Genomic DNA, 26,963 nt, shown 5'->3' with positions numbered 1-26,963 from the left:
TAGAGCCAGGAGTGATCCCTTAGCACCATTAGTTGTGCCCCCTTAAAAAGCCCCAGATTGGTGCCAGAGCAATAGCACAGTGGGAAGGTTATTTGCCTTGCACTTGGCTGACCTGGTTTTATTTTGTTTTTGGTTTTTTGTTTGTTTTTTGTTTGTTTTTTGTTTTGTGTGTGTGTGTGTGTGTGTGTGTGTGTGTGTGTGTGTGTGTGTGGTTTTTGGATCACACCTGGCTCCATGCTCAGAAATTGCTCCTGGCAGGCACGGGGGACCATATGGGAAGCTGGATTCGAACTGATGACCTTCTGCATGAAAGGCAAATGCCTTACCTCCATGCTATCTCTCCGGCCCCCTGACCTGGGTTTGATCCTCGCCATCCTGTGGGGTCCCCCAGTACCACCAGGAATAACCCCCTCCCCCCAGCACAGAGCCCTGAGTAACTCCTAAGCACCACCTAGTGTGGCCCAGAAACCAAACTAACAATAACAAAATAAAATGTGCCCCGGATTATGATGGTTTCACTGTCTGTGGTCCCCTGAACTCTGCTGAGTCATTATTAGTTGATTATAAGTACAGGATGTGGGGGTGAACCCCAGGAACCCCACAACTTAAAGAGGGACCAAGAAAACAAGCACAGCGATAGAGGGGTGTGAAAGTTAAGTCAGGAGCAACCACTCTGAAGAAACAGATTCAGGAGGCAAGGAAGGATGAGGTGACCAGGCCATCTACGGAGAGAAAAGAAGGAAAGCTGAGGGGACAGAAACCCCTAGGGCACAGTTCTAGAGAGACCCGGTGAAAGGCACAGAGCAGGAAGCCCCAGATTCCAGAGAGGGTCATGAGCAAAGCACGCCTCCTCCCCAAGGCAAGCTTCAAGCACCCTAGGAGCTTCCAGGCCTTATTCACACCATGCCTTAGGCACAGGTGGGACAGAAGGAAGTTCAAATTTTGGTTGTAAGTCAAGACCATCTGGAGGTTTAGACTCAGAGGAAGTACCTGGGAGTTTGGACTTGGGAGAGGCGTTGCCCAGATGAGGGAAGCTGGGGTCCCCAGATGAGGGCTATGCTCAGCCCCAGAAAGGAAGGATCGCTGCTGGAGCGTGGCACGGTGTGGCCGGCAGGTGGCGCCGCGCCCGGTCACACCCAGGCACGGGACGCACCCTCGAGTTTCCTTCCGGAGGTGCCTTTGCAAGGAAGGGCAATTTGGCAGGCGCGGAGACTGCACCCCGACCCTGAGCTCAGACCTGCGCCCGGTCCCAGGATCCCTGCACCCCTAGGTCTCTCGGAACCTGACCAGTGAAGCAGCAGCGACCCCCGACGGCCCCAAGACCAGGTGAGCCGTGCCGCTATCATGGACAGGACAGGACAGACAGGTGCAGAAGGACAGATGGACAGACAGACTGGCAGGTCCCCCTAACTTCTGGGGACAGATGCAGGCGGAGGCGACACCCCCAGGCAAAGGAGACAGAGAGGAAGTGTAACCTCTACACAGACACAACGACCACCCCCACTTCTCCTTCCCGGGCTCTTTGCAGACCCTTACTCTGGAGCCGCTCCTTCTTCCCAGTCAGAGACACCCCAGCCCAATCTGGTTTGACCTTGGGGACATAAGAAAAAAATCAGTGTCACTTTCTGAGCAGGACCAGATCAGCAACGTCCAATGTCCCTAGCACTAAAAAGATCACCTGCCAGGGGTCAGGAGCAATAGCACAGCGGGGAGGGCATTTGCCTTGAACGTGGCTGACCCGGGTTCGACCCAGTCATCCCATATGATCCCCCACCAGGGTGGTAGGAGTGATTTCTGAGTGCAGAGCCAGGAGTACTCCCCTGTGCGCCGCTGGGTGTGGTCCCCAAAACCTAAAAGAAAGAAAGAGAGAGAGAGAGAGAGAGAGAGAGAGAGAGAGAGAGAGAGAGAGAGAGAGAGAGAGAGAGAGAGAGAGAGAAGTCACCCGCCTGTTATGGGCCTAGAAAGAGGGGGAAGGCATGAGGAATGGGGGAGAGGTAGAGATAGGACAGAGGAGAGGATATTTACATCGCACAGGATCCACCAGGGCTCCATCCCTGCTATGGGATCCCTTAAGCCCCGATAGAGTGATCCCTGAGTGCAGAGCCAGCAGTAAGACCTGAGCACCACCGAGTGTGGCCCAAAATGAAAATAGAAACAGGAATAAGGAATGGGAGGACCCAGAAGCCCAAGATCTGTCCCTTGGATTCTGGAGAGTAGCCACACCCAGCTGTGCTTGGAGACAAAGTGGGGCTGAGGGTCAAACCCAAGACAGCTTCCCCACTTACCAGGTTTGCTATCCAGTTCTTTGCACCATCTCCCCTATCCAGGCGTGATTTTCCCACCTTTTTTGGCTTTGGAGCCACACCCAAAAGTGCTCAAGTGTGACACCTCATGGTGGAATGAAGGGGAGGCAGCTTCCCAGAGTCCATGATTGAACTTGGGTCCCTGAACATGCATAGCACACTTCCCACTCTGAGCTGTCTCTCCTCCATGTTTTGAATGTTTTAACCTATCTAAAAACATATGTGTGCATATGTTTAAGACAGCCTAAGACATAATAAAAAAATAAATCACCCCTCGGAGCTCTGGGAATCCTTCAGAGACTTTTATCTGTGGTCCAGGTCAGCAATAAATGCAGTTAAATGAACCAGAATAGGAGCTGGAGAGAGAGTTCAATGGGTAGCAAGCTTGACTTCAATCCCTGTAGGGTCTCAGAGCACCTCCTAAAGTTATCCCTGAGCATAGAACCAGGAGTAATCCCTGAGCACCGCTGGGTATAGCCCAAAAACCCTAAATAAATAATAAATAGAAGAACTAAAAATGAGGATCTGGGAGATGGCTCAAAGAATTGACCCCAGACTTTGTATGCTGGATCGCCAGTTTCTGCCTGTCCCCACATATTCCCCTGAGAACCAGGTACTGAGCCAGGAGTAGCCCCTGAGTACTGCTGACCTGGCTCAGAAACCAAATTGAGAGAGACAGAGACAGAGAGACACGGTGGGAGGGCTCTTGTAGGTCCTGTTATGTGGGCTTGCACCCCTTGAATTGGAGATGAGAGACAGCAGAGATTGAGCAGCTCATAGTGCAGAATTAAGGTCAGTTCATTGCAGTGATTATTTCCTACAAGGATAAGTCATGCAGGTTGAGGTGGTGGGACCCAGGAAGCTGAGATGACAGTGAAGATCCTTGGCAGGGCATGAGATCCCAGTCATCACCAAGAGTGAGCCCTGAACACAGAGCCAGAAGTAAGAACTGCAGGGTGTGGCCAAACAATAACAGCAAAAAAAATGGTTTTTTTGTTTTTTTTTTTGGGTTTTTGGGGGGTTTTTTGTGGTTTTTGGGTCACACCCGGCAGTGCTCAGGGGTTATTCCTGGCTCCAGGCTCAGAAACTGCTCCTGGCAGGCACGGTGGACCATATGGGGCGCCGGGTTTCGAACCGATAACCTCCTGCATGAAAGGCAAACGCCTTACCTCCATGCTATCTTTCCAGCCCCCAAAAAAATGTTTTTATGTTACTAGAATATTTCAAAAAGGCACCAAACTAGGGGGCCTGGCCTTTACTAAAATTGGCATCCTGCTCATATGTAGATATTTTTTAAAATTAGAACCTCAATGCAAAAGGACAGCAGGTAGGGAGCTTGCCTTGTATATGGCCAACCTGGGTTCAATTCCCCGGCATCCCATCTGATCTTCTGAGTGCTACCCGAAGTGATTCCTGAGTGTAGAGCCAGAAATAATTCCAACTTTTGTTTGTTGGTTTGGTTTGGTTTGGGGCCATACCTAACAATGCTCAGGGGTCACTCACAGCTCTGTGCTCACTCCTGGTGGGGAGGAACATTATGGAATTACTCCTGGTAATGCTCAGAGGACCATATGGGATATCAGGAATTGGGATATGGGATCCCACATGGGATCAGGGGTGCCAGGGATTGAACCTGGATCAGTCATATGCAACACAAGCATTTTACTCACTATATTATCTCTCAAGCCTTGTAATTCTAACTTCTTTTTTTTTTGGTTTTGTTTGGGGCCACACCCAAAAACACTCATGGGTTACCCACAGCTAATAACACTCCTGGGTTACTCCTGGCTCTGCACTCAGAAATTACTCCTGGCAAGCTCCAGGGATCATATGGGATGTTGGGGATCGAACCTAGGTTGGTTGTGTGCAAGGCAAACACCTTACCCACTATACTATCGCTCTGGCCCCTAATTCTAACTTTTTTGAGGGGGCCACACTCAGCAGTGCTCAGGGTTACTCCTGGCACTGCATTCAGAAATTGTTCCTGGCAGGCTTGGGGGACTATATGGGATGCCAGGAATCGAACTGGGCTCTGTCCTGGGTCAGCAGCATATAAGGCAAATGTCCTACCTGTTGTACTATTGCCCTGGCCCCTAATTCTAACTTCTTGAACACCTCACAGTGCTCAGGGCTTACTCCTGGCTCTGTACTCAGGGTGGGTCTGAGTGGGGCTCAGTGACCATATGGGATGCTGAGGATCAAACCCGGGCCAGTCCATACAAGGCAAGCATCCTCCCCACTATCCTGTCACTCCAGCCCCAATGTCAGTAACCCCTAGCTTCTTGAGTTTGCTCCCTCTGCTCTGTGGGGTTCAAAGCCACACGGGCCCTCTGAGCTTAATTATAACCACAATTCTCTCTCTCCTTATCTTTGAAACCTCATTTCTGGCCCCAGAAGGTAGCCTCTCACCTGCTCTGCCAGACTCTTTTTCCTGGAAATCTTGACTGCAGGATTGAGAGCAGGTGGACTTTGTCCTGGCACTTTGTCATTAATGGTCAGTGCAGAGACCAGCCTCGGGTGCATTGTGCATTCTCCAACCTTGTTTTCTGCAGCTCCATGGCCTCCACTCAGAAGAAACTTCAAGGACTGGTGGCAGCAACCGTCACGCCAATGACAGAACTCGGGTAACTGTCCTGGAGACCTACAGAGGTTGATTCCCCTCCCTCAGAACTGACTCCAGTTTCTGTGCTGGAGAACTGGGTCATAGGTGGTCGCTGATTCCACCTCAGAGGGTAGGCCTGGGTAAAGGGGCCCAGCTGGGAATCTTGCCCAAAGGATTCCACCCCAGTGCTGCATTTATTTCCCAAAGAAGGTGGGTGAGCAGGGTTTGTGCTGGATCTGAGGCCTGTGGCCAGCCTGTCATGCAATTCCAACTTGGATGGTACCTCTCAGTTCCCCCTAAATGCTGGGGAACTCAAGGACCCCAATAGCTGCTGATGAATCATTCCACAACAAAGACTTAAGTTTCTTCTGGGTGTTTTGGGGCTGGGGGTTTTGTTTTTGTTTTTGTTGCTGCTGTTGTTCACTTTTGAAGTCACATTCAGCAGTGCTCAGGGCTTACTCCTGGCTCTGTGCTTGGGAATCACTCCTGTCAGAGCTCAGGAGACCATATGGGGTGGAAAACCAATCCTGGGTTCGACACGTGCAAGACAAATACTCTCCATGTCAGTGGCCTTCAAGGGCTGAGTCTTGAGCCCTTTCTGTTGGTTGGTTGGTTGGTTGGTTGGTTGTTTGGTTGGTTGGTTGGTTTGATTTAGGGCCACACCAACAGTGCTCAGGGCTTACTCTTGGCTCTGTACTCAGAATCCCTTCTGACAGTGCTCAGGGGACTATAAGAGATACAGGAGACTGAACCTGGGTCTGCCACGTGCAAGGCAAATGTTCTCCCCATTGGACTATGACCCCAGCCCCTAAGTCCTGTCCTTTAAAGGAAATGACATTACATCTGATTGTCCCTCAGAGTTGATGTTCAAAATACCAGTGTTCCAGCTGCTTTTGTTGTTTGGGGCTACACGTACTCAAGGGCTCCAGTGGTGCCAATGATGAACCCCCAGCACTCAGGCACACTGAGCTTATGTCTATCCTTTAAGCCGCTTTCCCCCCCCCCCTGGCCTTCTACTTTCATCTCTTCCTCTTTTGTGGGGTCAGGTGGTACCCAGGATGGAACCCAGGGCCTGTCACACACAGGGCCAGGGTTTTCCCACCCTCCCTCCTGACTTCTACAGTTCCTGTAAAACCTTGTGATCTCACTTCTCAATCATGGTCTTGCTGAGACGGCATTTGAGTTGCTCCATAGTTCTGAACCCTCTTGATTTCCAAGAACTGAAATCAGCGCTTTCTCCAGGCTTGGCCAGTTGAAAGCAAAAACTCTACAGGGCCGGAAACAAGATTCACTTCCTGACAGGAGAGAGATCCCATTTGCTGACTCAACCCTCTGCTGCAATTGCTAGATGCCACTTTAACCTTCTCAACAAGTCCCCTTTACTGGAAGTGGCTTCTACCATCATCAAGGAGGGCTGCAGAGTAGGTATCAGGGACTCAGTTGCAGGCTCAGAGCAGGCTGGAGGTTTGCTCTCCAGTACCTCATGGATTCCTGAGCACAGAGCTGGGAGTAGCACCAACCGCCACTAGGTGTGGTCCAAAACCCAAAAACAGAGACAGAGAGCCTTCTTTCTCTCTTTACAGTTGCTTCCTGCCTGGACAGGAAATGAGTCTATAGAATTGAAGTGAATGTGCTTCTATTTTCTCTGGTGCATCAATTTCCATTTTCTAGGACCCTCATTTTTTCGAGATGGACAATCAGATCCTAATCAGAATGCAGTGCTGGGGACCAGAGAGATAGTACACTGGGTGGGTTATTTTCCTGGCACACAAGTGACCCAGGTTTATTCCCCGACATTTCATTGGGCCACCCAAGAACTGTCAGGGGTAATCCCTGAGTGCAGAACCAGGAATAAGCCCTGAGCACTGCCGAGCATGGCCCCCTAAAAGGGAGAAAGAGAGAGAAAAAATGCAGGCTCTGGAGGAACAGCCAAGCTTAGAATGAATGCCTTGCAAGCAGGGTCATGAGTTTAAATCTTCTGTGTGGGGCTGGAGGGTGAGCACAGTTGTTATTAGACTTGCTGGGCATGTGCCAGCCCCAGAGCCCTGAAACCATGTGGTTCCCCAGTGATACAGGGTTACTCTTGAGCCCAGAGCCAGGAAGTTCCTCTGAGCATCCCTCAGTGTGGCCCCAAAATTTAAAAAAACAAAAAAAAAAACTCAATGTTCTGTGTGGTACTTCACAGCATGGAGAATGTCCCCTGGTCACATATGGTAGGGTATGACACCCAGCACCTCTGAGAGTTTCCCCAAGGATAGCCAAGCTGATCCTCTCACACTCCAAAAAAATTAGACTGCATGAACCAGAGAGACAGCACAGCAGTAAGGTGCTTGTCTTGAACATAGCCAACCTGAGTTCAATCCCTGGAATCCCATATGGTCCCCCAAGCCCCACCAGGGGAAATTGTGATATATATGTATACATATATGTATACATGTATATGTGTATGTACATATACATATATACTGTATTTATTTGAGTATAACGCGCAGCATTTTCTACCAAAAAAAGAAAACAAAGTTTGGATGCACGTAATAAACGAGGGCTGGGGTGGGGTGGCAGTGGCGGCCAGTCCAATGAGAGCGCAGGCAAATTGTGAGTTCGCACTGCGCCTTTTCCAGGCCACAGCCACGCACTGTACGCAAGGGCGAAGAACAAAAAAACCTCTTGGGGGCCGGAGAGATAGCCTGGAGGTAAGACGTCTGCCTTCCAGACAGAAGGATGGTGGTTTGAATCCCGGCATCCCATATGGTCCCCTGTGTATGCCAGGGACGATTTCTGAGCATAGAGCCAGGAGTAACTCCTGAGCGCTGCCGGATGTGACCCAAAAACCAAAAAAAAAAAAAAAAAAAAAAAAGCCCTCAAGAAACCTGGCCTTGGGGCCGGGCGGTAGCGCTAAAGGTAAGGTGCCTGCCTTCCCTGTGCTAGCCTTGGACGGACCGCGGTTCGATCTCCTGGTGTCCCATATGGTCCCCCAAGCCAGGAGCAACTTCTGAGCGCATAGCCAGGAGTAACCCCTGAGCGTTACCTGGTGTGGCCCAAAAACCAAAAAAAAAAAAAAAAAAAAAAAAAGAAGCCTGGCCTTTCTCTCCTGACATCCTGGGTTAAAACATCATGGAAAGACATACCAAAAGAAATGATCAAGAGGGGCCGGAGAGATAGCATGGAGGTAAGGCGTTTGCCTTTCATGCAGGAGGTCATCGGTTCGAATCCCGGCGCCCCATATGGTCCCCCGTGCCTACCAGGAGCAGTTTCTGAGCCTGGAGCCAGAAATAACCCCTGAGCACTGCCGGGTGTGACCCAAAAACCACAAAAAAAAAAAAAAGAAAGAAAGAAATAGATGCACACAAATATAATAAACAAAACTTTAAAAAAAAAAAAAGAAATGATCAAGAGATTTTTGAAGACAGGCATCAAAAATCAAATGAACGGCACAGAAGACAACCTGCTGTGGAATTCAGACTCAGAAGAAACTGGAGAAACAGCTGTTCCTGCCAACTGGGACACTGATGAAAAATTAACTCGAGAAGAATGGGAACAACTCTTTAGTGTATCTGACGATGAATCTGACTTGGAAGAATTTTAAATAAATATTGTTACCGGTAATTTTATTTCGATATTGTGTTTATACCAGTTTACATTGTCAATGATCTTTACCATGGCCGCATGTGTTCAACAACGTTTTTTTGTCGATTACAATGCGTGGTGTGAAACAAAATTTTATACCAATTTTTAATCAAAAATTAAGGGTGTGCGTTATACATGGGTGTGTGTTATACTCGAATAAATATAATACATTTTAGAACGCAATGAGGGGGCCAAATTGGTGGCACTCAGGGATAACTGTGGCTCTGTGCTCAGAAACCACTCCTGTCAGGCTCGGGGGACCATATGGGAGGGATACTGAGGATCTAACCCAGATCCATCTCAGGTTAACTGTGTGCAAAGCAAACGCCCTACTGCTGTGCTATCATTCCAGCCCCCTAGAATGCAACTTGGGGGCGATTTTGTTGTAATTTCTTGGTTTGGGGCCATATCCAGCAGTGCTCACATCTTATGCCTGATTCTGCACGCAGGGATCTGTCCTGGCTGTGTTCAGGGGGCCCTATGGGATGCTGGGGATAGAACTCTGCTAGGTTGTGTGCAAGAGAAGTGCCCTCCCCACCCTCCTGTTGTTTGTTGTTGTTGTTGTTGTTTATTTCTTTTTTGTTTGTTTTTGTTTTGGGGCCATGCCTGGTAACGCTCAGGGGTTACTCCTGGCTATGCGTTCAGAAATCGCTCCTGACTTGGGGAACCATATGGGACACCGGGGGATAGAACCGCTGTCCGTCCTAGGCTAGCGCAGGCAAGACAGGCACCTTACCTCTAGCGCAACCATGCTGGCCCCTGTTGTTTTTTTGTTTTTGTTTTTGTTTTTTGGGCCACACCTGTAGGCGCTCAGGGGTTACTCCTGGCTGTCTGCTCAGAAATAGCTTCTGGCAGGCACGGGGGATCATATGGGACACCGGGATTTGAACCAACCACCTTTGGTCCTGGATCGGCTGCTTGCAAGGCAAACGCCGCTGTGCTATCTCTCCGGGCCCCCCTGTTGTTTATTTCTAACACAATTAATAGAACTGTGTAGGTGCTTGGGGATTGGTTGATGAATCATCTGAAAGACAAAATATTCATTTTTCTCCCATTTTTTGACCTGCTTTCTTTTAGAGAAATCAATATCTCAGTGATTGGCCACTATGTGAATTATCTTGTGGAAGAACAGGGGGTGAAGAATGTTTTTGGTAAGTCATCACAGGTTTTACCTCTAGCTCAGACTGCAGAAAGTTAAGCCTGCAGAATCCCTAGCCAGAGTGTCATATACCCCTCTGTGTAGATGAGGGACAGGCCTTGCTATATGCAGACACCCAGAAATGCAGCAATTCTTTGGTTTATTTGTTTTGGTTTTTGGGTCACACCCAGTGGCACTCAGGGGTTACTCCTGGCTCTGTGCAATCGCTCCTGGCAGGTTCAGGGGACCATATGGGATGCCAAGATTTGAAACACCATCCGTCCTGAATTGACTGAATGCAAGGTAATTGCTCTACCGCTGTGCTATCTCTCCGGCCCTGAGATGCAGCAATTCTTACTTGAAGGGTTTCTTCATAAGATTGTCCTCTAAGGCCCAGAGCAATAGTATAATAGGTAGGGTGTTTGTCTTGTACATGGCCAACCCAGTTTCGGTCCCTAGCATCCCATGTGGTCTCCCGAGGCTGCCAGGAGTAATTTCTAAGCTTAAAGCCAGGAGTAATCCCTGAGTGCCACTTAGTGTGTGCCCCCCCAAAAAAAAGATTGTCCTCTGGGGGCCAGGAGATGGCTGGACTGGCCTGACACACACTAGAGCCCTGACTTCAGTAATCAGCACTGCACTTGCCGCCCCCCACCCCAGCATTACTGGCCCCCAACACTTTGTCACCAAGTCTGTCTATTGAACCTTTCAGCCAAGTTGGCTGAGTACTGCCAAGAGTGTCCTCTGAAGTCCCCTGAGTCCTGCTTGGGAGGTAATCCTCCAAATATAGATAATATAATAGATTTGGGTATCTTCCACATGTGGGCTTTGGTTGGTTTTGTTTGAGGACCATCCCAGTGGTATGGGAAGCTATTACTGGCTTTGTGCTCAGGGATCACCCCAGCAGTGCTTGGGGTAACAATAGGCAATGCTGGGGGTGACAAAGTGTCAACATGTACAAGGTAAGCACCTCCTGTATTATGACTCTGGCCCCCCAACAGATATACTTTTAAAGGCCAGATCCATAGTTCATTGAATAGGGCACTTGCTTTGCAAGTAGTTGATCTGGGTTCAAACCCCAGCATCTCTTTCTCTCTCCCATTCTCCTTTCTTCATTATTTGTATCACGAAATAACAAAATCCAGAACTTCTCACTTTCTTTTTCTTTTCTTTTTTTAAATTTTTATTTTTGAGTCACACCCAGCAGCACTCAGGGGTTACTCCTGGCTCTACGCTCAGAAATCGCTCTGGTCAGGCGATGCCAGATGGGATGCCAGGATTCAAACCAATGACCTTCTGCCCTTCTGCATGAAAGGCAAACACCTTACCTCCATGCTATCTCTCCAGCCCAACTTTTCACTTTCTTTTTTTTTTTTTTTTTTTTTTTTTTGGTTTTTGGGTCACACCCAGCGGTGCTCAGGGGTTACTCCTGGCTGTCTGCTCAGAAATAGCTCCTGGCAGGCACGGGGGACCATATGGGACACCGGGATTCGAACCAACTGCCTTTGGTCCTGGATCGGCTGCTTGCAAGGCAAACGCGCTGTGCTATCTCTCCGGGCCCAACTTTTCACTTTCTTAAGAACTAGTTTCCTGGGGCTGGAGCAATAGCACAGCAGGTAGGGTGTTTGCCTTGCATCCCATATGTTCCTCCAAACCTGTCAGGAGTAGTAATTTCTGAGCACAGAGCCAGGAGTAACCTTTGAACACTGCTGGGTATGGCCCAAAACAAAACAAAAACAATATAAAGAATTGGTTTCTTTGGTCCAGAGAGATAATCTATGGGGTTAATCCTGGTTTAATCCCTCCCTCCTTTCCCAAGCACTGTCAGGAGTGATCCCTGAGGGGCCAGAGGAAGCACATTTACCTGGCACGAGGCTAACCTGAGTTCAATCCCTGGCATCCCATAGGACCTTTGAGCCCTGCCAGGCGTGCTCGCTTGAGCACAGAGCCAGGGGGTCATCTTCGAGCATGGCCGGTGTGACTTCAAAACAAGAAAGTGACCCCCCTGAGAGACCCCCCATGAGCACTGAACCCAGAGTAAACGCCTGACCACCACCAGAACTGAACCCCAAAGCCCCCAAATAAACTCACCTGCTGTCCTGTGGAAGGACTGACCCCACACAGCGACACTCTTTGGCTAGTTGTAGATGGGAGCTCATACAACAGTGCTTAGCAGTTTGGGCTGAGAGAGAGCAGGCAGGACCCTTCTCCTCCCATACAGAACCTTCCAGCTGCTCTGGAAATGAGGATGGAGCCTAGGCAGGGTGTGTGGGCAACTCGCCCATCCCCGCACTGCGCCCCACATCTCCTCCTCTCCAGCTCTGTTTTTCCTCTTTCTTCCTTGCCAGTTAACGGTACCACAGGAGAAGGCCTGTCTCTGAGCCTCGACGAGCGCCGCCTGCTGGCCAAGGAGTGGGTGACACAAGGGAAGAATAAGTGAGTGTCATACCACCCTCTCCCCCTTCACATCCTGGCTGGTGACTGCGAACCCAGTTCTTTCTTCCAGGACTGGGCTGGTGGGACCCCGACCAGAGGGGCGGGGCACAGAAGCTGAAGCAGAGGTATCCTACCTGCCTGGAAAGTTCTGTGGAGTCAGCTTGTTCTGGCCACAAGCTCTCTGAGTTTGGCCTCTGAAGTCCAAACCTTGCAAAGTCCAGTATCCCACCCAATGGTGACTCCCAAGTGCCTCCTAGCGGTAGGGTCGAAGGGAGGTGGAAACAGTAAGGGTTACCAGTGAGACAGGAGAAGGCGGTGCTGAAAGTTTTAGGGTGTAATGCAGCAAAGCACCTGGGATAAACAGGTCAAGCATTTGGCCTCTGAAGTCCAAACCTTGCAAAGTCCAGTATCCCACCCAATGGTGACTCCCAAGTGCTTCCTAGCGGTAGGGTCGAAGGGAGGTGGAAACAGTAAGGGTTACCAGTGAGACAGGAGAAGGCGGTGCTGAAAGTTTTAGGGTGTAATGCAGCAAAGCACCTGGGATAAACAGGTCAAGCATTTGGGGCTGGATCGATGCTTAAAGGGCCGAATGCAGACTTTGCATGCAGGAGGCCAAGGTTTGATCCCTGACTCCCCTGGTCCCCTAAAATGCCACCAGCTGACCCTTAGCAGGCCTGGCACTACTGCATTGATTAGTCCCAGGCCAGGTATCAGCAGGAGTGACCCCTGGGCCTGCTGAACATTGCGAGACCCATTCAGGGGGCCGGAGAGATAACATAGAGGTAAGGCGCTTGCCTTGCATGCAGAAGGTTGGTGATTCAAATTCTGGCAGCCCATATGATCCCCCGAGCCTGCCAGGGGTGATTTCTGAGTGAGAGCCAGGAGTAACCCCTGAGCGCTGCTGGATGTGACCCAAAAACCAAAAAAATAAAAAGAGAGACCCATTCAGAAAAAAAAAAAATTGGAGGGGCCAGAGCGATAGTATAAGGGGTAGGTTGCATCCAGATGACCTGGGTTCGATCTCTGGCATCCTAATGGTCCTAAGTCTGTCAGGAGTAATTCCTGAGCACAGAGCCAGGACTCGGAGCACTGTCAGGTGTGGCCCAAGAACAACAACAACAAAAAAAAAAAAGAAGGGCTAGAGATTTTAGTACAGGGGTTAAGACACTTATTTGCCTTGCATGTGGCCAACCCAGGTTTGATCTGCTGCACCATATAGGGTCCCCCAAGCACAAACAATCAGGACTAAAACCCTGACTAAACATCACCAAGGGTGTGGCACCCAAAAAAACAAAAGCAAACAAAACAATTCAACAGCTAAACTTCAACCTTCTTGGTGGCGTTGAACAGCCTTGCCAGGAATCAGGTTGGACCACTGTGCTCAGTACAACACAAATCAGGTCCCTTGGGATCTCCTCACAACTTCAACATCAGCCATATCATTTTCTGGTTTGCAGGTTGGACCAAGTGGTGATTCATGTGGGTGCCCTGAGCTTGAAGGAATCCCAAGAATTGGTGTGTATGTTAGTAGGACTGGGAGAGACCATGGGGATGGGGAGGACCCCTCCATTCTGATACTGATGTATAAGTAAGGTTCCTTCTCTGTTACTTACTCGTTGCTGTGCTGGAGAACATCAGGCCTGAAGCTTACCTGGTAGAAGCAAGCACAGGTGTATGTCTGTGTGTGTGTGTTGTGGTTTTTTTTCTGTGTGTGTGTGTGTGTGTGTGAGAGAGAGAGAGAGAGAGAGAGAGAGAGAGAGAGACAGAGAGAGAGAGAGAGAGAGACAGAGACAGAGAATTAAGTCTGCAAGGAAGAAAAGAAAAGGAAGGAAAGAAAAACTCAAGTCCTTCTGATAGGGAAGAAAGATAGGGCTTAGGGGTGCAGAGCAGTAAAAATGAAGATTTGCCACCTAGAAAATTGGGAGTCTAGAGCAATAGGACAGTGGATAGGACACAAGCCTTGCACCTGGCTGACCTGGCTCAATCCTTTGCACCCCATATGGTCCCCAAGCACTACCAGGAGTTATTCTTGAGTGCAGAACCAGGAGTAACCCCTGACACCACCAAAGTGACCCAAAAAGGAAAGGAAAGAACTAAAACTGCAGAAGAGGAAAACTGGAGCAATAAAAGAGGAGGTGGTTTGGTTTCATCCCTGATCTCATATGATCCTCAAGCCCCATCAGGAGTGACCCTTGACCTGGAGAGATAACACAGTGGTAGGGTATTTGCCTTGCATGTGGCCAACCAGGGATGAACCTGGGTTCGATTCATGGCATCCCATATGGTCCTGAGCCTGCCAGGAGCGATTTCTAAGCATAGAGCCAAGAGTAAACCCTGAGTGCCACCCTTTGTGGCCCAAACCTCCCCAAAAAAAGAAGTGACCCTTAAATTCAGAGTCAGCCCTGAGCACCACAGGTGTGTCCCCCAAAAGAAAAGAAGAGGCTTGGGGCATGAGCGCTAGCACAGCAGTAGGATCTTTGCCTTGCAAGCGGCCGACCCGGGACAGACCCTGGTTGGATGCCCGGCATCTCATAAACCTTTCAGGAGCAATTTCTGAGAGCAGAGCCAGAAGTAACCCCTGAGTGCTGCAAGGTGTGACCCCAAACAACAACAAAAAAGAAAAAAAAAAGAGGCTAAAGAGATAGCACAGAGAGTTGGATACTTGTGTTGCAGGTTCTATCCCCAGCATCCCATATGGATCCTAAGCACTGCCTGTTGTGATCTATGAGTGTAGAGCCAGGAGAAAGTCATGAGTATAGCTGGGTGTGGGCCATAAACAAATGAACAAAAACAGCCTCAATCAGCATTTTGAGATGAATTATTTTTATATGATGTCTGGGCCACACTCAGTGGCACTCAGGTGTTACTCCTGGCTCTGTGGTCAGAAATCACTCCTGGCAGGCTCAGGAGATCAGATGGGATGCCAGAGATGAACACAGGTTAGCCGCATGCAAGGCTAACACCCTACCCACTATGCTATCACTCTGGCCCTTGAGTTCTTTTTAGACTTGCTTAGCTCTTTCCACCGAGAAGTGAATTTCTTTCCTTTGCAGTTGTTTTCTTTTTCTTTTTTGGTTTCTGGGCTATATCGGGCAATGCTTAAGGGGCTAGGCCCTATTGCCTGCACCACTACTTTGGCCCCCAATTTTCTTTCTTTTTTTTTTTTTTTTTTTGGTTTTTGGGCCACACCCGGCGGTGCTCAGGGGTTACTCCCTGGCTGTCTGCTCAGAAATAGCTCCTGGCAGGCACGGGGGACCATATGGGACACCGGGATTCGAACCAACCACCTTTGGTCCTGGATCGGCTGCTTGCAAGGCAAACGCCGCTGTGCTATCTCTCCGGGCCCCCAATTTTCTTAAGTAGCATGTTTGTCTGAGTTCTGTGACCCACGCTAACAAGTTTAGATATCCAAACATGATAGGCTGGAAAGGGGAGTATGGAAGCGTCTGAACTGTGATCACTATTGATGGCTAGAAGGGGCCTGACATGCCTGTTATGGGTCTGAGGACTTTTCCTGTGACCCTTTGGTGCCCTTAGAGAGGAGCTGGTGTGAGAACTAAGTTGAAAATGTGGAATATGCCTAGCCACGATGGGGTATTACTTGCACTGAAATGTCCTTCTTTCTCTTCTAAAGGCCAGACACGCAGCAGAAATAGGAGCCGATGGGATCGCAGTCATGGCCCCTTTCTTTCTGAAACCCACAAACAAAGGTACTTGACAAGTGGAAGCACAGAGCACAAGGCCCCTTCTTTAGGGTCTCTCTTCAGAAAAAATAAAAATTGGAGGCTTGGAGCGATAGCACAGGGGTAGGGCTTTTGCCTTGTATGCTCTGAAACCGGAACAGACCCAGATTTGATCCCTGGATTCCCATATGGTCCCCCGAGCCTGCCAGGAGCGATTTCTGAGCACAAAACCAGGAGTAACCCCTGAGCGCAGCCACTGCCACCGCCACCGCCACTGCCATGTATGGCCTTCCCCTCCCCCCAAAACAAAAAAGAAAAAAGCAAAGAAAAAAATAAAAATCTCTTTTGAGATGCCAGAGAGTCCCATGGGGAAGGCTTTGGCCTTGCCTGTAGGCAGCCTGAGTTTGACCCCAGACACACACATAAACCAAACAATTCACCTCTTCCTATTTGCAGATGCCCTGGTATGTTTTCTGAGGAAGTGGCTGCTGCGGGCCCCCACTTTGCCTTTCTACTACTACCACATCCCTTCCTTAACAGGGGTGAAGAGTAAGTACTATTTTCACCACACACACCTGTCCTCCCTGGTTGCCACACTAAGACACCCCATCTCCATCCCACTCTACCCCACTCTTCTTATCAAGATTGTTTGGGGGCATGGGGCCGGGCGGTGGCGCTAGAGGTAAGGTACCTGCCTTACCTGCGCTAGCCTTGGACGGACCGCGGTTCAATCCCCCGGCATCCCATATGGTCCCCCAAGCCAGGAGCAACTTCTGAGCACATAGCCAGGAGTAACCCCTGAGTGTCACCGAGTGTGGCCCAAAAACCAAAAAAAAAAAAAAAAAAAAAAAGATTGGGGGCCACACGCTGTGGTGCTCAGGATTTACTCCTGACTTGTGCTCAGGGGTCACTCTTTATGGGGCTAGGACCCTTTGAAGTGTCAAGGGATTGAATTTGAGTCAGCAACCTGCAAGGTAAGTTTTCTTACCTATTTGTACTATTGCATTGATCCAGGAAGATTGTTAAATTCAATGAACTGCTTAGATTTAACTTTGCCTGTTGCATGCGGCCAACCCTTGGCGAACCTGGTTTGATTCCCGAGCATCCGCATATGGTCCTCTGAGGCCTTCGAATCGCTCAGCGATTTCTGAGCACAGAGCCAGGAGTAACCCCTGATCGATGCTAGGTGGACCCAAAAAGAAAAATTAGGGGGGGTGGGTGAAGTGATAGCATGGCAGTCAGGGTATTTGTTCTGCACATGGCCGAACCTGGGTTCAATCCTCAGCATCCCATATGAACCCCTGAGAATCACTAGGAATGACTCCTGAGCACAGAGTCAGGATTACCTCCTGAGCACCACTGGGTGTGGTCTTCCCAAAATAGTTATTTTGTTTTGTTTGGGACCACACCTAGTGGTTCTCAGGGGATCCTATGAGGTGGTGGGGGTCCAAACCCAGGACAGCCAGCATGCAACATAAGTGCCCTCCCTGCTGGGACTATCCTAATACTAGCCCATCAATGGACATATTAAACTATCTTTTAAAAAACCCATTCAAAGAAAAAAATAAATAAATAATAAAAACCCCATTCAGGGGCCAGATAGATATCATGGAGGTAGGGCTTTTGCCTCGCATGCAGTGACAGTGGTTCGAATCCCAGCATCTCCCCCCAACCTGTCAGAATGATTTTCTTTTTTTTTAGGTCCTGAATTGACTGCTCACAAGGCAAATGCCGACTGTGCTACCTCTCCGGCCCCTAGGGAGCAATTTCTGAGTGTAGAGTCAGGAGAGTAACTCCTCGAGCGCTGCCGCTGTGACCCAAAAAAACCAAACCAAAACAAAACAAAAACCATTCATTGGCTGTAGAGATAGTCCAGGCCTTGTCCTGCAGGGTGGCTGAACTGGTTTGATCTCCAGCATCATATCAGGTCCCCCAAAGCACCTTAGAAGTGATCCCAGGAGTAGGGCCCTGTGCACCATCTGGATGGCCTAAAACACCCCCCAAAAATTAGTTCCTGGGGCTAAGGGAGAAAATACAGCAGATAAAGCACCCAACCCAGGTACCCCACAGAGTCTACTGAGCACTACCACAAGTGACCCCTGAGTACAGAGCCAAAAGTAAACTAGCACTATTGGGTGTGCTTCACTCCAAAAAAAAAAATCTCATTTCTTTGAAGTAAAAGTATAGTTTAGGGGCTGGAGTGATAGCACAGTGGGTAGGGCATTTGCTTTGCACATGGTCAACCTGAGTTCGATCCCTGGCATCCCTATGGTCCCCAGAGACTGCCAGGAATAATTTCTGAGCACAGAGCTAGAAATAACCCCTGAGCACCTCTAATGTTGTCAAAATTAAAATTATATTTTAGTAGGCTGAGTGCATCTCTGCATGTAGGAAGGCATGAGGATCATGCATCCTGGATGAGCACCTTGGATGTGAAGAAAAACCATCCACAAAGTAGAGAGGGAGTGGAATGTGGAAGTTGTGTGTCTTCAAGGCTAGATGCATTAAGGCCTGTAAGTTCACAGGTTTGGAAGAACCCTGATAATCAGGCAGGTAGTTACAGCAGCTCCCTGAAGCCATTCAAGGCTCTGAAAACTGTGGTGTGACTGTCTGGAGATGTGTGAATTGATCAGGCTATGCTGCTTTGAGCAGTTCGTGCTGAGGAGTTGCTGGAAAGGATCCAGGAAGAGATTCCCAGCTTCCAGGGAGTGAAATTCAGTGACAAAGACCTCCTGGACTTCGGGCAGTGCGTGGACCAGAACGGCACACAGCAGCTTGCCTTCCTTTTTGGGGTGGACGAGGTGGGTTATGGTTTGAGAAACCCTCCTCAACAGCTCCCGGGGACTGCTCCTTCAGGCCCATGTTTTCTTTGGCTCTGTTCTGTCCACATGAACCTTCTCTCTGTTTCCCTTCAGCAACTGTTGAGTGCGCTGGTGATGGGGGCCACAGGAGCTGTGGGCAGGTAAGCAGGACATCCCCTGTCTTCTGGAGCCTAAAGAAGTCCCGTCTCCACTGCTGCCAATCATGGCCTGAGTCGTGGCCCTTTCATGGGCACCTTTTCTACTAGAAGTGGCTCTTTCGAGGTCAAAGGATAGTAGACTGCGGAGTGCCCTTGCCTTGTATGTGTCCTCAACATTCCATAGATCCACCAAGTACTTCCAAGAATGATCACTGAGTCCAGAGCAGGGAGTAAGTTCTGAGCACTTTTAGGTATGGCCTAAAATCCCCTGCCCCCAAAAGATGCTGTTTCCCCACCACCACCACCACTACACAAACTGCATTTACAAAAGAAGGGTCAGAGAAAGACAGCTCCAGGATTGAGTGCGGAAGGCCTGGGTCTGATCCCTGGTAACATGTCCCCCGAGAACCACCAGGGGGGAGCCCTGAGCATCCACTGGTGGGGCACAAATAAAAAATACTTAGAAAGGGCCCGGAGAGATAGCACAGAGGTGTTTGCCTTGCAAGCAGCCTATCCAAGACCTAAGGTGGTTGGTTCAAATCCCGGTGTCCCATATGGTCCCCCGTACCTGCCAGGAGCTATTTCTGAGCAGACAGCCAGGAGTAACCCCTGAGCACCGCCAGGTGTGGCCCAAAAAAAAAAAAAAACTTAGAAAAAAAAAAAGACCTCAGGGGCTGGAGAGATACGACAGCAGGAAGGGCTTTTGCCTTGCACACAACTAATCTGGGTTTGATCCCCTGCAGCCCATATGGTCCCCTGAGCATAGCCAGGAGTGATTCCTGAGTGGAGAACCAAGAATAACCCCTGACATCACCAGGTGTGAGCAGAAAACCAAAACTGAAAGAAAAACAAAACAAACAAAAAGAAAAAGAAAGAAAAACCTCAGTAGGATTTAGTGTTTGTTAAAAACTCAATCATTATAATTGTTTTGTTTTTGTTTTTGTTGTTGGGCCAGACCCAGCAGCGCTCAGGAGTTACTCCTGGCTCTACGCTCAGAAACTGCTCCTGGCAGGCTTGGGGGACCATATGGGAATCCGGGATTCGAACCACCAACCTTCTGCATGCAAGGCAAATGCCTTACCTCCATGCTACCTCTCCGGCCCAGTCACTATAATTTTATTTTTTTAGTTTTGAGCTATACCCTGCAGTGCTCAGGGGTTACTCCTGGCTCTGTGGTCAGGAATCACTTTTGGTAGGCTGGGGGGACCTGATGGGATACTGGGGATAGAACCTGAATGGGCAGGCTGCATACAAGGCAAACACCCGCCCCTCCCGCCCCTAATCATTGTTCTTTCCTTCCTTCTAGCTCCCCTCTAGTTCTCTCTCCCACTGAACTTTTGCTACTCTGCATGCACAGGGTCCGCCCTAGCCCCAAGTGTGGCTCCTGAAGTACCAGGCAATAGGACCAGTATGTCCAGAGCACACAGGCACTTCATGCAGCAGAAGATGCTCTGCTGAGCTACTTTCGGGGTTCCCTCCTTGGCGTTTTCTGATCACACACTCTACCCCTAACTCACCTTTAGAGCATGGGGAGGGCAGGTAGCCACTTAGCACTAAGTGCAGCCCAGTCCCCCCCCACCCCACACACACAGTAGAGCTGTACAAAGCAGCATGCTGTGTCCATGTGGGACTGGGCATTAGACTCTAACCTTACAGTTGTACTGAGAATCTTTTTGTCTTACTCTTTGGGTACTTTTTTTTTGTTTTGTTTTGCTTTTATTTTGAACCATACTTTGCAATGCCTGAGGGCCCTACTCTTGACTCTGAGCTCAGGAATCACTCTTGGTGTTCTGGGCACCCTATGGGATGCCACGGATTGACCTAGGGTGGGCCTAGTATAAGGCAACAGCCCTCCCCACTGTCCGATAGCTTCATCCCTAGATACTTATGTTTCTGGTGTTTTTTCCTCCTTTGAACTTAATTGCAATGTTCTCCCCATTTTCTCTTTTGACACTTTTATGTTGCTGATAAGCTCAGTGCCCCCACCCACCTTTGGGGTTTACAACCTGTGAATGGAGTAGGAAAAAGGGAAGCTGTGATCTTTTCTTAAAAGCCACTATGATCAAAATAAAAATTATATTTAAAAAAAATGTGTTCACTTACCAAAAAAAAAAGCAGGATATGTGAAAATCCAGACCTCTCATCTTGTGGGTTTCCTCTTTCTCTTCAGCACCTATAACTACCTGGGGAAGCAGAACAATCTGATTTTGGAGGCTTTTAAACGGAATGATTTCTCCTCTGCTCTCAACTACCAGGTAATATTTTATTTTTCTCAATTTAGGCACCATGAATTACACATTTACCCATGTTTGGGTCTCAAGCATTCAGTGTACCAGCACAATCCCTTTTCCAACAGGTCATCTTTAGTTCCTTAACTTCCATTTCCATTCTTGCTTTTTTTGGGGGGTATGAAAGCACACCTGGCGGCACTCAGGGGTTACTCCAGGCTCTACGCTCACAAATTATTCCTGACTGGCTTGGGGGACTATATGGGATGCTGAGGATCGAAGCTGGGTCAGCTGAATATAAGGCAAATGCCCCCCCTCACTGTACTATTGGTCCACCCCCAATGTAATTCAGCACTTGATGGGGCTAGAAGGTGATGAGATGGAGGATGAGGTCTTTCTCCTCCAGCTTGGACCACTCGTCTGCCACCCTGTTCAGCCAGCAGGTCTGAGGGTTCAGGATAGTGGTGAGTAGAAAACTCACAGGCAGTCAGGCTTCAGGAGATATCTGCTTTATTCAGTGGATAAGGCTGAAGAATTCCCCAGCCTTCCTCATACCCTTGCTTTTATAGACAAGAATCAGGGGGCCGGAGAGATAGCACAGCGGTGTTAGCCTTGCAAGCAGCCAATCCAGGACCAAAGGTGGTTGGTTCGAATCCCAGTGTCCCATATGGTCCCCCGTGCCTGCCAGGAGCTATTTCTGAGCAGACAGCCAGGAGTAACCCCTGAGCAATGCCAGGTGTGGCCCAAAAACCAAAAAAAAAAAAAAGGAAAGGAAGTATCCCAGCAGGGGCCGGAAAGATAGTACAGTGGTAGGGCAATTGTCTTGCATGCAGCTGACCCAGGATGGACCTGGGTTTGATTCCCAGCATCTTATATGGTCCCCCGAGCCTGCCAGGAGCGATTTCTGAGTGCAGAGCCAGGAGAACTTGAGCGCGGCTGGGTGTGGCCCAAAAACAAAAATAAAAGCATTAAGTATATAAAAAAAAACATTAAGTATCCCAGAAGACGGGGCATTTGCTTTGCATGCTGCCAACCCAGGTTCAATTGCTAGCCTCCCATATGGTTCTCTGAACACCAACCCTGGAATCTCATATGATTGCTTCAGCAAAGCCAGAATTAAGCCCTGAGCTCTGCAGAGTGTGGCTCAAAAAAACAACAACAGGGCCGGGCGGTGGCGCTAAAGGTAAGGTGCCTGCCTTGCCTGCGCTAGCCTTGGACGGACCGAGGTTCGATCCCCCAGCGTCCCATATGGTCCCCCAAGAAGCCAGGAGCAACTTCTGAGAACATAGCCAGGAGTAACCCCTGAGCGTTACTGGGTGTGGCCCAAAAACCCAAAAAAAAAAAAAAAAAAAAAACAACAACAAAGTACCGCAGAAGAGATAGTACTGCCCTTGGAAAATGTACTAGCTGCTAAATATTCTGCAAAACTGGTAGCCTGCCTGCGTCACCCTCTAATCTGATGTTCTGTCACTGAGTTTTTTTGTTTATAAACCCTCCCTTGCCAAAAATCTTGCTCCAGGGGCTAGAGTAATAGCACAGCACAGCCAGTAGGACTTTACTCTTGCACACAACAGACTGGGGTTTAATCCCCAACATATTTTATGGTTTTCCAAGTCTGTCTGCCAATTTCAGAGTGTAGAGCCAGGAGTAACCCCTGCGCACCACCTGGTGTGGCCAGAAACAAACAAACAAACAAAAAGCCCTGCTCCATCTAAGAGGAGTCCAACTTCGAACTGCCTCCACCTCAAACAGTACTTGGGGAAATAAAAGTTCCTGAACTTCTGAATGGAAACTCAACACCATTGACTTGAGATTTGTTCCTTTCTAGTTTTGCATCCAGAGATTTATGAACTTTGTGATCAAGCTGGGTAAGTTTCCTGCTGTATCCGCTTCTCAGAAGTGTCCAGCAGATGGAACACTATCAGCACTCCCCTTTCCTTACCTTCCTGTGCCATCCAAGAATCTACAATCAGGGGTGGGAGTATCACAGAGAGCTGGAAGGGGGTGGCAATCCACGTTTGATTCCTGGCCCCACATGGGAGGGGATGCAACCCATGTTTAATGCCTGGTGCCATTGGCCCCCAAGCACTGCTGAGTGCACTTCTCCAGCACTGGAGAAGTCCCCCCCCCATTTATCCTGGCTTCACTTGGGGAGGGGGTATCCTTTAAAAACAACAACAAGGGCTGGAACACAGCAGGTAGGTCATTTGTTTGCCTTGCATGCAGCTGGACCAGTAGTTCCCATAAGGTCCCTAGCCAGGAGTGGTTCCTGAGTGCAGTCAGGAGTAAAACCTGAGCACGGCCAGGTGTGACCCCAAACAACAACAGCAACAGCAACAGCAGCAGCAATAACAACAAAGAGCCCTAGCATCAGAGCCAGGAGAAAGCTCAATAGGCTGGAGCACATGATCTGAGACTGTGTAAGGAGGCCTGAGTTAGCAGTCCCAGCACCACATATAACCGTTCAAAGCAAACCCCAGTCACAAACCCCCACCCCAGGTTACAGGCCTTAAGGAAGGAACATGCCTTGCGTGAGACCACCATGGTTCAATTCCCATCACTATGATTCTCTGGGATTCCCTGGGTATGGCCCTGGGCATTGCCAGCACTTGACAATCAGATCTTGGGACCCTGGCATTGAACCCCAGTCCAGCTGACGAAGAATCACTCTCTGGCCTCTTGAGCACCACCTCGGAGACCCGAGACAGATTAATAGGAAGAGAAGAGACAGACACAGAAAGAAATAGACCTAGGACTGGAGTGATAGCACAGTGATAGGGCATTTGCCTTGCACACTGCCAACCTGAGACAGACCCAGGTTCAATCCTTGGCATCCTATATGATACTCCCCAAGCCTGCCAGGAGCAATTTCTGAGCAAGAGCCAGGAGTAACCTCTGATAGGCAAGCAAATGACCTACCTGACCTACCTGCTGCGTTCTAGCCCTTGTTATTTTTAAAGGACACCCTCCAATCCCCAAGTGAAGCCAGGATACATGGGGGGAATTCTCCAAAATGAGAGAGAGGAGAGAGAGAGAGAGAGAGAGAGAGAGAGAGAGAGAGAGAGAGAGAGAGAGAGAGAGAGAGAGAGAGAGAGAGAGAGAGAGAGAGAAATAGACCTATAAGTGCTGTGGACGTGATGGTCTCAGCAATTCTCGTGGGTCATAGTACTTTCACAAGAGGAAAACAGGTACACAAGCAGACGAATATGAAATATGAAATAATTGAGACCACACAAAATGCATTGTATGGGGACCCACTTTTACTTTTTCAGCTGATGACATTTTAAGCACAACTCTGGTATGCAAGGTATTTTCAGGGAAACAAAGAGCAGAGGATCATTAGGAGGGACAACACAATGGTACAGACCTTAGAATCTACATATCAAATAACTACCCAATGTAGGTGAGAAAGAAATCCTTAGCTAAGGGGCCCGGAGAGATAGCACAGCGGCGGCGTTTGCCTTGCAAGCAGTCGATCCAGGACCAAAGGTGGTTGGTTCGAATCCCGGTGTCCCATATGGTCCCCCCCCCCCGCCACCCCCCCCCCCCGTGCCTGCCAGGAGCTATTTCTGAGCAGACAGCCAGGAGTAACCCCTGAGCACTGCCAGGTGTGGCTCAAAAACCAAAAAAAAAAAAAAAAAAGAAATCCTTAGCTGAAATGGAGGAAGTTCTAATTTAGAAAGGAGGTGTTCTGGTTTTGCAGCTTCTAATAGCAAGAGAAAAAAAACTGGTAGCTGGCTACTTACTGGACTCAATCTTTGAGCTGCAAATAAACTAGCCAGCGGGGAACTTAGCAGCTTTTGGCACTGAAAATTTCTATAAGATTGCAGGATAACTAAAGCCGAATTTCTAGTTTTGCAAGGGAGACAAAATCAAATAAATAAAAATAAAGAGATATATAATGTCACAGCCATGTCAGAAATATAGCCAGTAATCCAGGCAGGGGTTATGATTGACTTCTCCAATGGGCCTTCTGGCTGAAATATATTTATTGGGGAGAAATCAGGCACTGCACCAGGAAAACCAAAAGACTCGTCTGGTGCATGCTTCCCTAATAATGGAGACATGCATGCTGCATGCCTTGACAATAAGGGTATGTTGGAAGCAGGAACAGGGTTTCCTATGTCTGCTCATCCTGCCCTTTGGCTCAAATAGTGCCATCGCTATTCTAGGTATTCTAGAATTCTTATTGATATTCTAGGCCTGGCCTGGCTTGTAGGAATGTCACATCTATATGTGCAGCCCCAGCAAGTCTCGCTTGTGATTTTTCCCCTCTAGGTTTTGGGGTGCCTCAAATCAAAGCAATGATGAGCTTGGTCTCAGGGATCGACGTGGGCCCACCCAGGCTACCTCTGCAGAGAGCCTCCCAGGATTTCATTCATCAAGCCCAAGCCAAACTGATGAGTCTGGAGCTCCTTTCTTTGGCAGGTTCCCAGAGTGGAAGCTCAGAAGCCTGTAACTAGGGTCTCTTTCTGGAAGCTGGTTAGAGATACTTGCCAGGTCCCATAATGCCTTCCTTTCCCCTGCATCTTTTGCCTAACCTAATACGCTTTCCTAGCAATTGCAATCTCAGTCGATACATATTTTACTTTTTTGGGGAATGGGGTGATACACCCAGAACACCTGACTCCTTTAAGGCTTTTTACCTTTCACTCTGGGACCTTAAAAATGTGTATTAAGGGGCCCGGAGAGATAGCATGGAGGTAAGGTGTTTGCCTTTCATGCAGAAGGTCATCGGTTCGAATCCCGGTGTCCCATATGGTCCCCCGTGCCTGCCAGGAGCAATTTCTGAGCATGGAGCCAGGAATAACCCCTGAGCACTGCCGGGTGTGATCCAAAAACCACAAAAAAAAAAAAAAAATGTGTATTAAGGGGCCGGAGCAGTAGCACAGTGGTAAGGTGTTTGCCTTGCACGCAGCTCACCCAGGATGAACCTTGGTTCAATCCCCGGCGTCCCATAAGGTTCCCCCAAGCCAGGAGCAATTTCTGAGCGCATAGCCAGAACTAACTAACCCCTGAGCGTCACCAGATATGGCCCCAAAAAATGTGTATTGAGTTCTTCAAAACCACATTAAGCCTCAGCTGAATTTTTGCTTATGTCTATCTGTTTGCTTGCTTCTATCTTTGGAAATTTGTTCCTTGCAAATAAACTGCTTTATCTTCTACCCACCAAGAGCTGCAATCTTGATTTCTTGAACTTTCCCCAAAACTTCAGGAGAATAGCCCATCAGCTTCAATCAGCACTCAGAAGGTATCGTGACTTCCTTTTCCTCAGTTCCTTTCCTTTTGGTAATAGATATCCCTGGGAGAAGGGCTGTCTTCTCTGTGAGGAATTCCTGGCTAGTTGAGTTCCCTCCATTAACAAGTCTAGGGCCGGGCTTTCTGGCACTTGGTCTGCCCCACTTGTCAATTATCCTACCTGAATGCTCCTAGGAGGCAGAGGAAAAAAATTCGGATTCTCAACAGTTTTACTTAGTTTCTCTTGTATGTGAAAAAAGTGTGTGTGTGTGTGTGTGTGTGTGTGTGTGTGTGTGTGGATGTTGTTGAGCAGAGCCTGGAAATGAGCAGTGAGGGCTACCTTCTCACAGATTGATCCCTGGTGCCATCCCACGATGCCACCTATGCTCCTCAGTGCCACAAATGTGGAGCTTTGCAAACTCTGGGTCCCCTTCAGCCCTATTGCAACCCCCCACTCCCAGGTAGAATGGCATACTTCTCTCCAGCTGGACTGTAACATCACAATTAAGTGTGTGAAACCAGGCTCTGTAACCACAAAAGGGAAGGAAAAGACAAAATAATAATGTAAAAATAAGTGGTTATGATTACTATTCTTATTTTAGTGGGACCATGTATTCAAGGGAGTCTACTCTAGGTTCTACTCAGGGGAGCATTTGTGGTGCCTTAACCCTGCACCATCTCTCCAGGCCAAGAGGAATCATTTCTATGTCTCTAGTCTTCTTTGATCAAAAATGGCACGCCGGAGAGATAGC

At 48.8% G+C, this 26,963-nt stretch overlaps 1 protein-coding gene across 2 annotated transcripts; it reads left to right on the top strand.

Moving 5' to 3' along the window:
- Positions 1–4,859: 4,859 nt before the first annotated feature.
- On the top strand, positions 4,860–25,436 carry NPL (N-acetylneuraminate pyruvate lyase). 2 transcript variants are annotated; one of them, XM_049776584.1, is made up of 11 exons: positions 4,860–4,927; positions 9,610–9,683; positions 12,016–12,103; positions 13,561–13,618; positions 15,738–15,813; positions 16,243–16,335; positions 18,439–18,587; positions 18,702–18,748; positions 20,916–21,000; positions 22,802–22,841; positions 25,252–25,436. In XM_049776584.1, exons 1-11 carry the CDS (start codon positions 4,860–4,862, stop codon positions 25,434–25,436), a joined length of 963 nt encoding a protein of 320 aa, XP_049632541.1. The 2 variants fall into 2 exon arrangements, with proteins under 2 accessions (XP_049632541.1, XP_049632542.1); XM_049776585.1 differs by lacking the exons at positions 20,916–21,000; positions 25,252–25,436 and having other exon boundaries at positions 22,802–22,823.
- The last annotated feature ends 1,527 nt before the right edge of the window (positions 25,437–26,963 follow it).

Source organism: Suncus etruscus, chromosome 7 (assembly GCF_024139225.1).
Source record: "Suncus etruscus isolate mSunEtr1 chromosome 7, mSunEtr1.pri.cur, whole genome shotgun sequence".
Classification (NCBI taxonomy): Eukaryota; Metazoa; Chordata; class Mammalia; order Eulipotyphla; family Soricidae; genus Suncus; species Suncus etruscus.
Note: the sequence above shows the minus strand (reverse complement) of the source record. Positions and strands in the feature narration are given on the sequence as shown.

Bases quoted from the DNA above. Each gene is read 5' to 3' on its own strand.
- NPL (XM_049776584.1), top strand. From the start codon at position 4,860: ATGGCCTCCACTCAGAAGAAACTTCAAGGACTGGTGGCAGCAACCGTC. The intron at 12,104-13,560 runs GTGAGTGTCATA...TCTGGTTTGCAG, and splicing joins GTGACACAAGGGAAGAATAA to GTTGGACCAAGTGGTGATTC. The intron at 16,336-18,438 runs GTAAGTACTATT...TGCTTTGAGCAG, and splicing joins TTCCTTAACAGGGGTGAAGA to TTCGTGCTGAGGAGTTGCTG.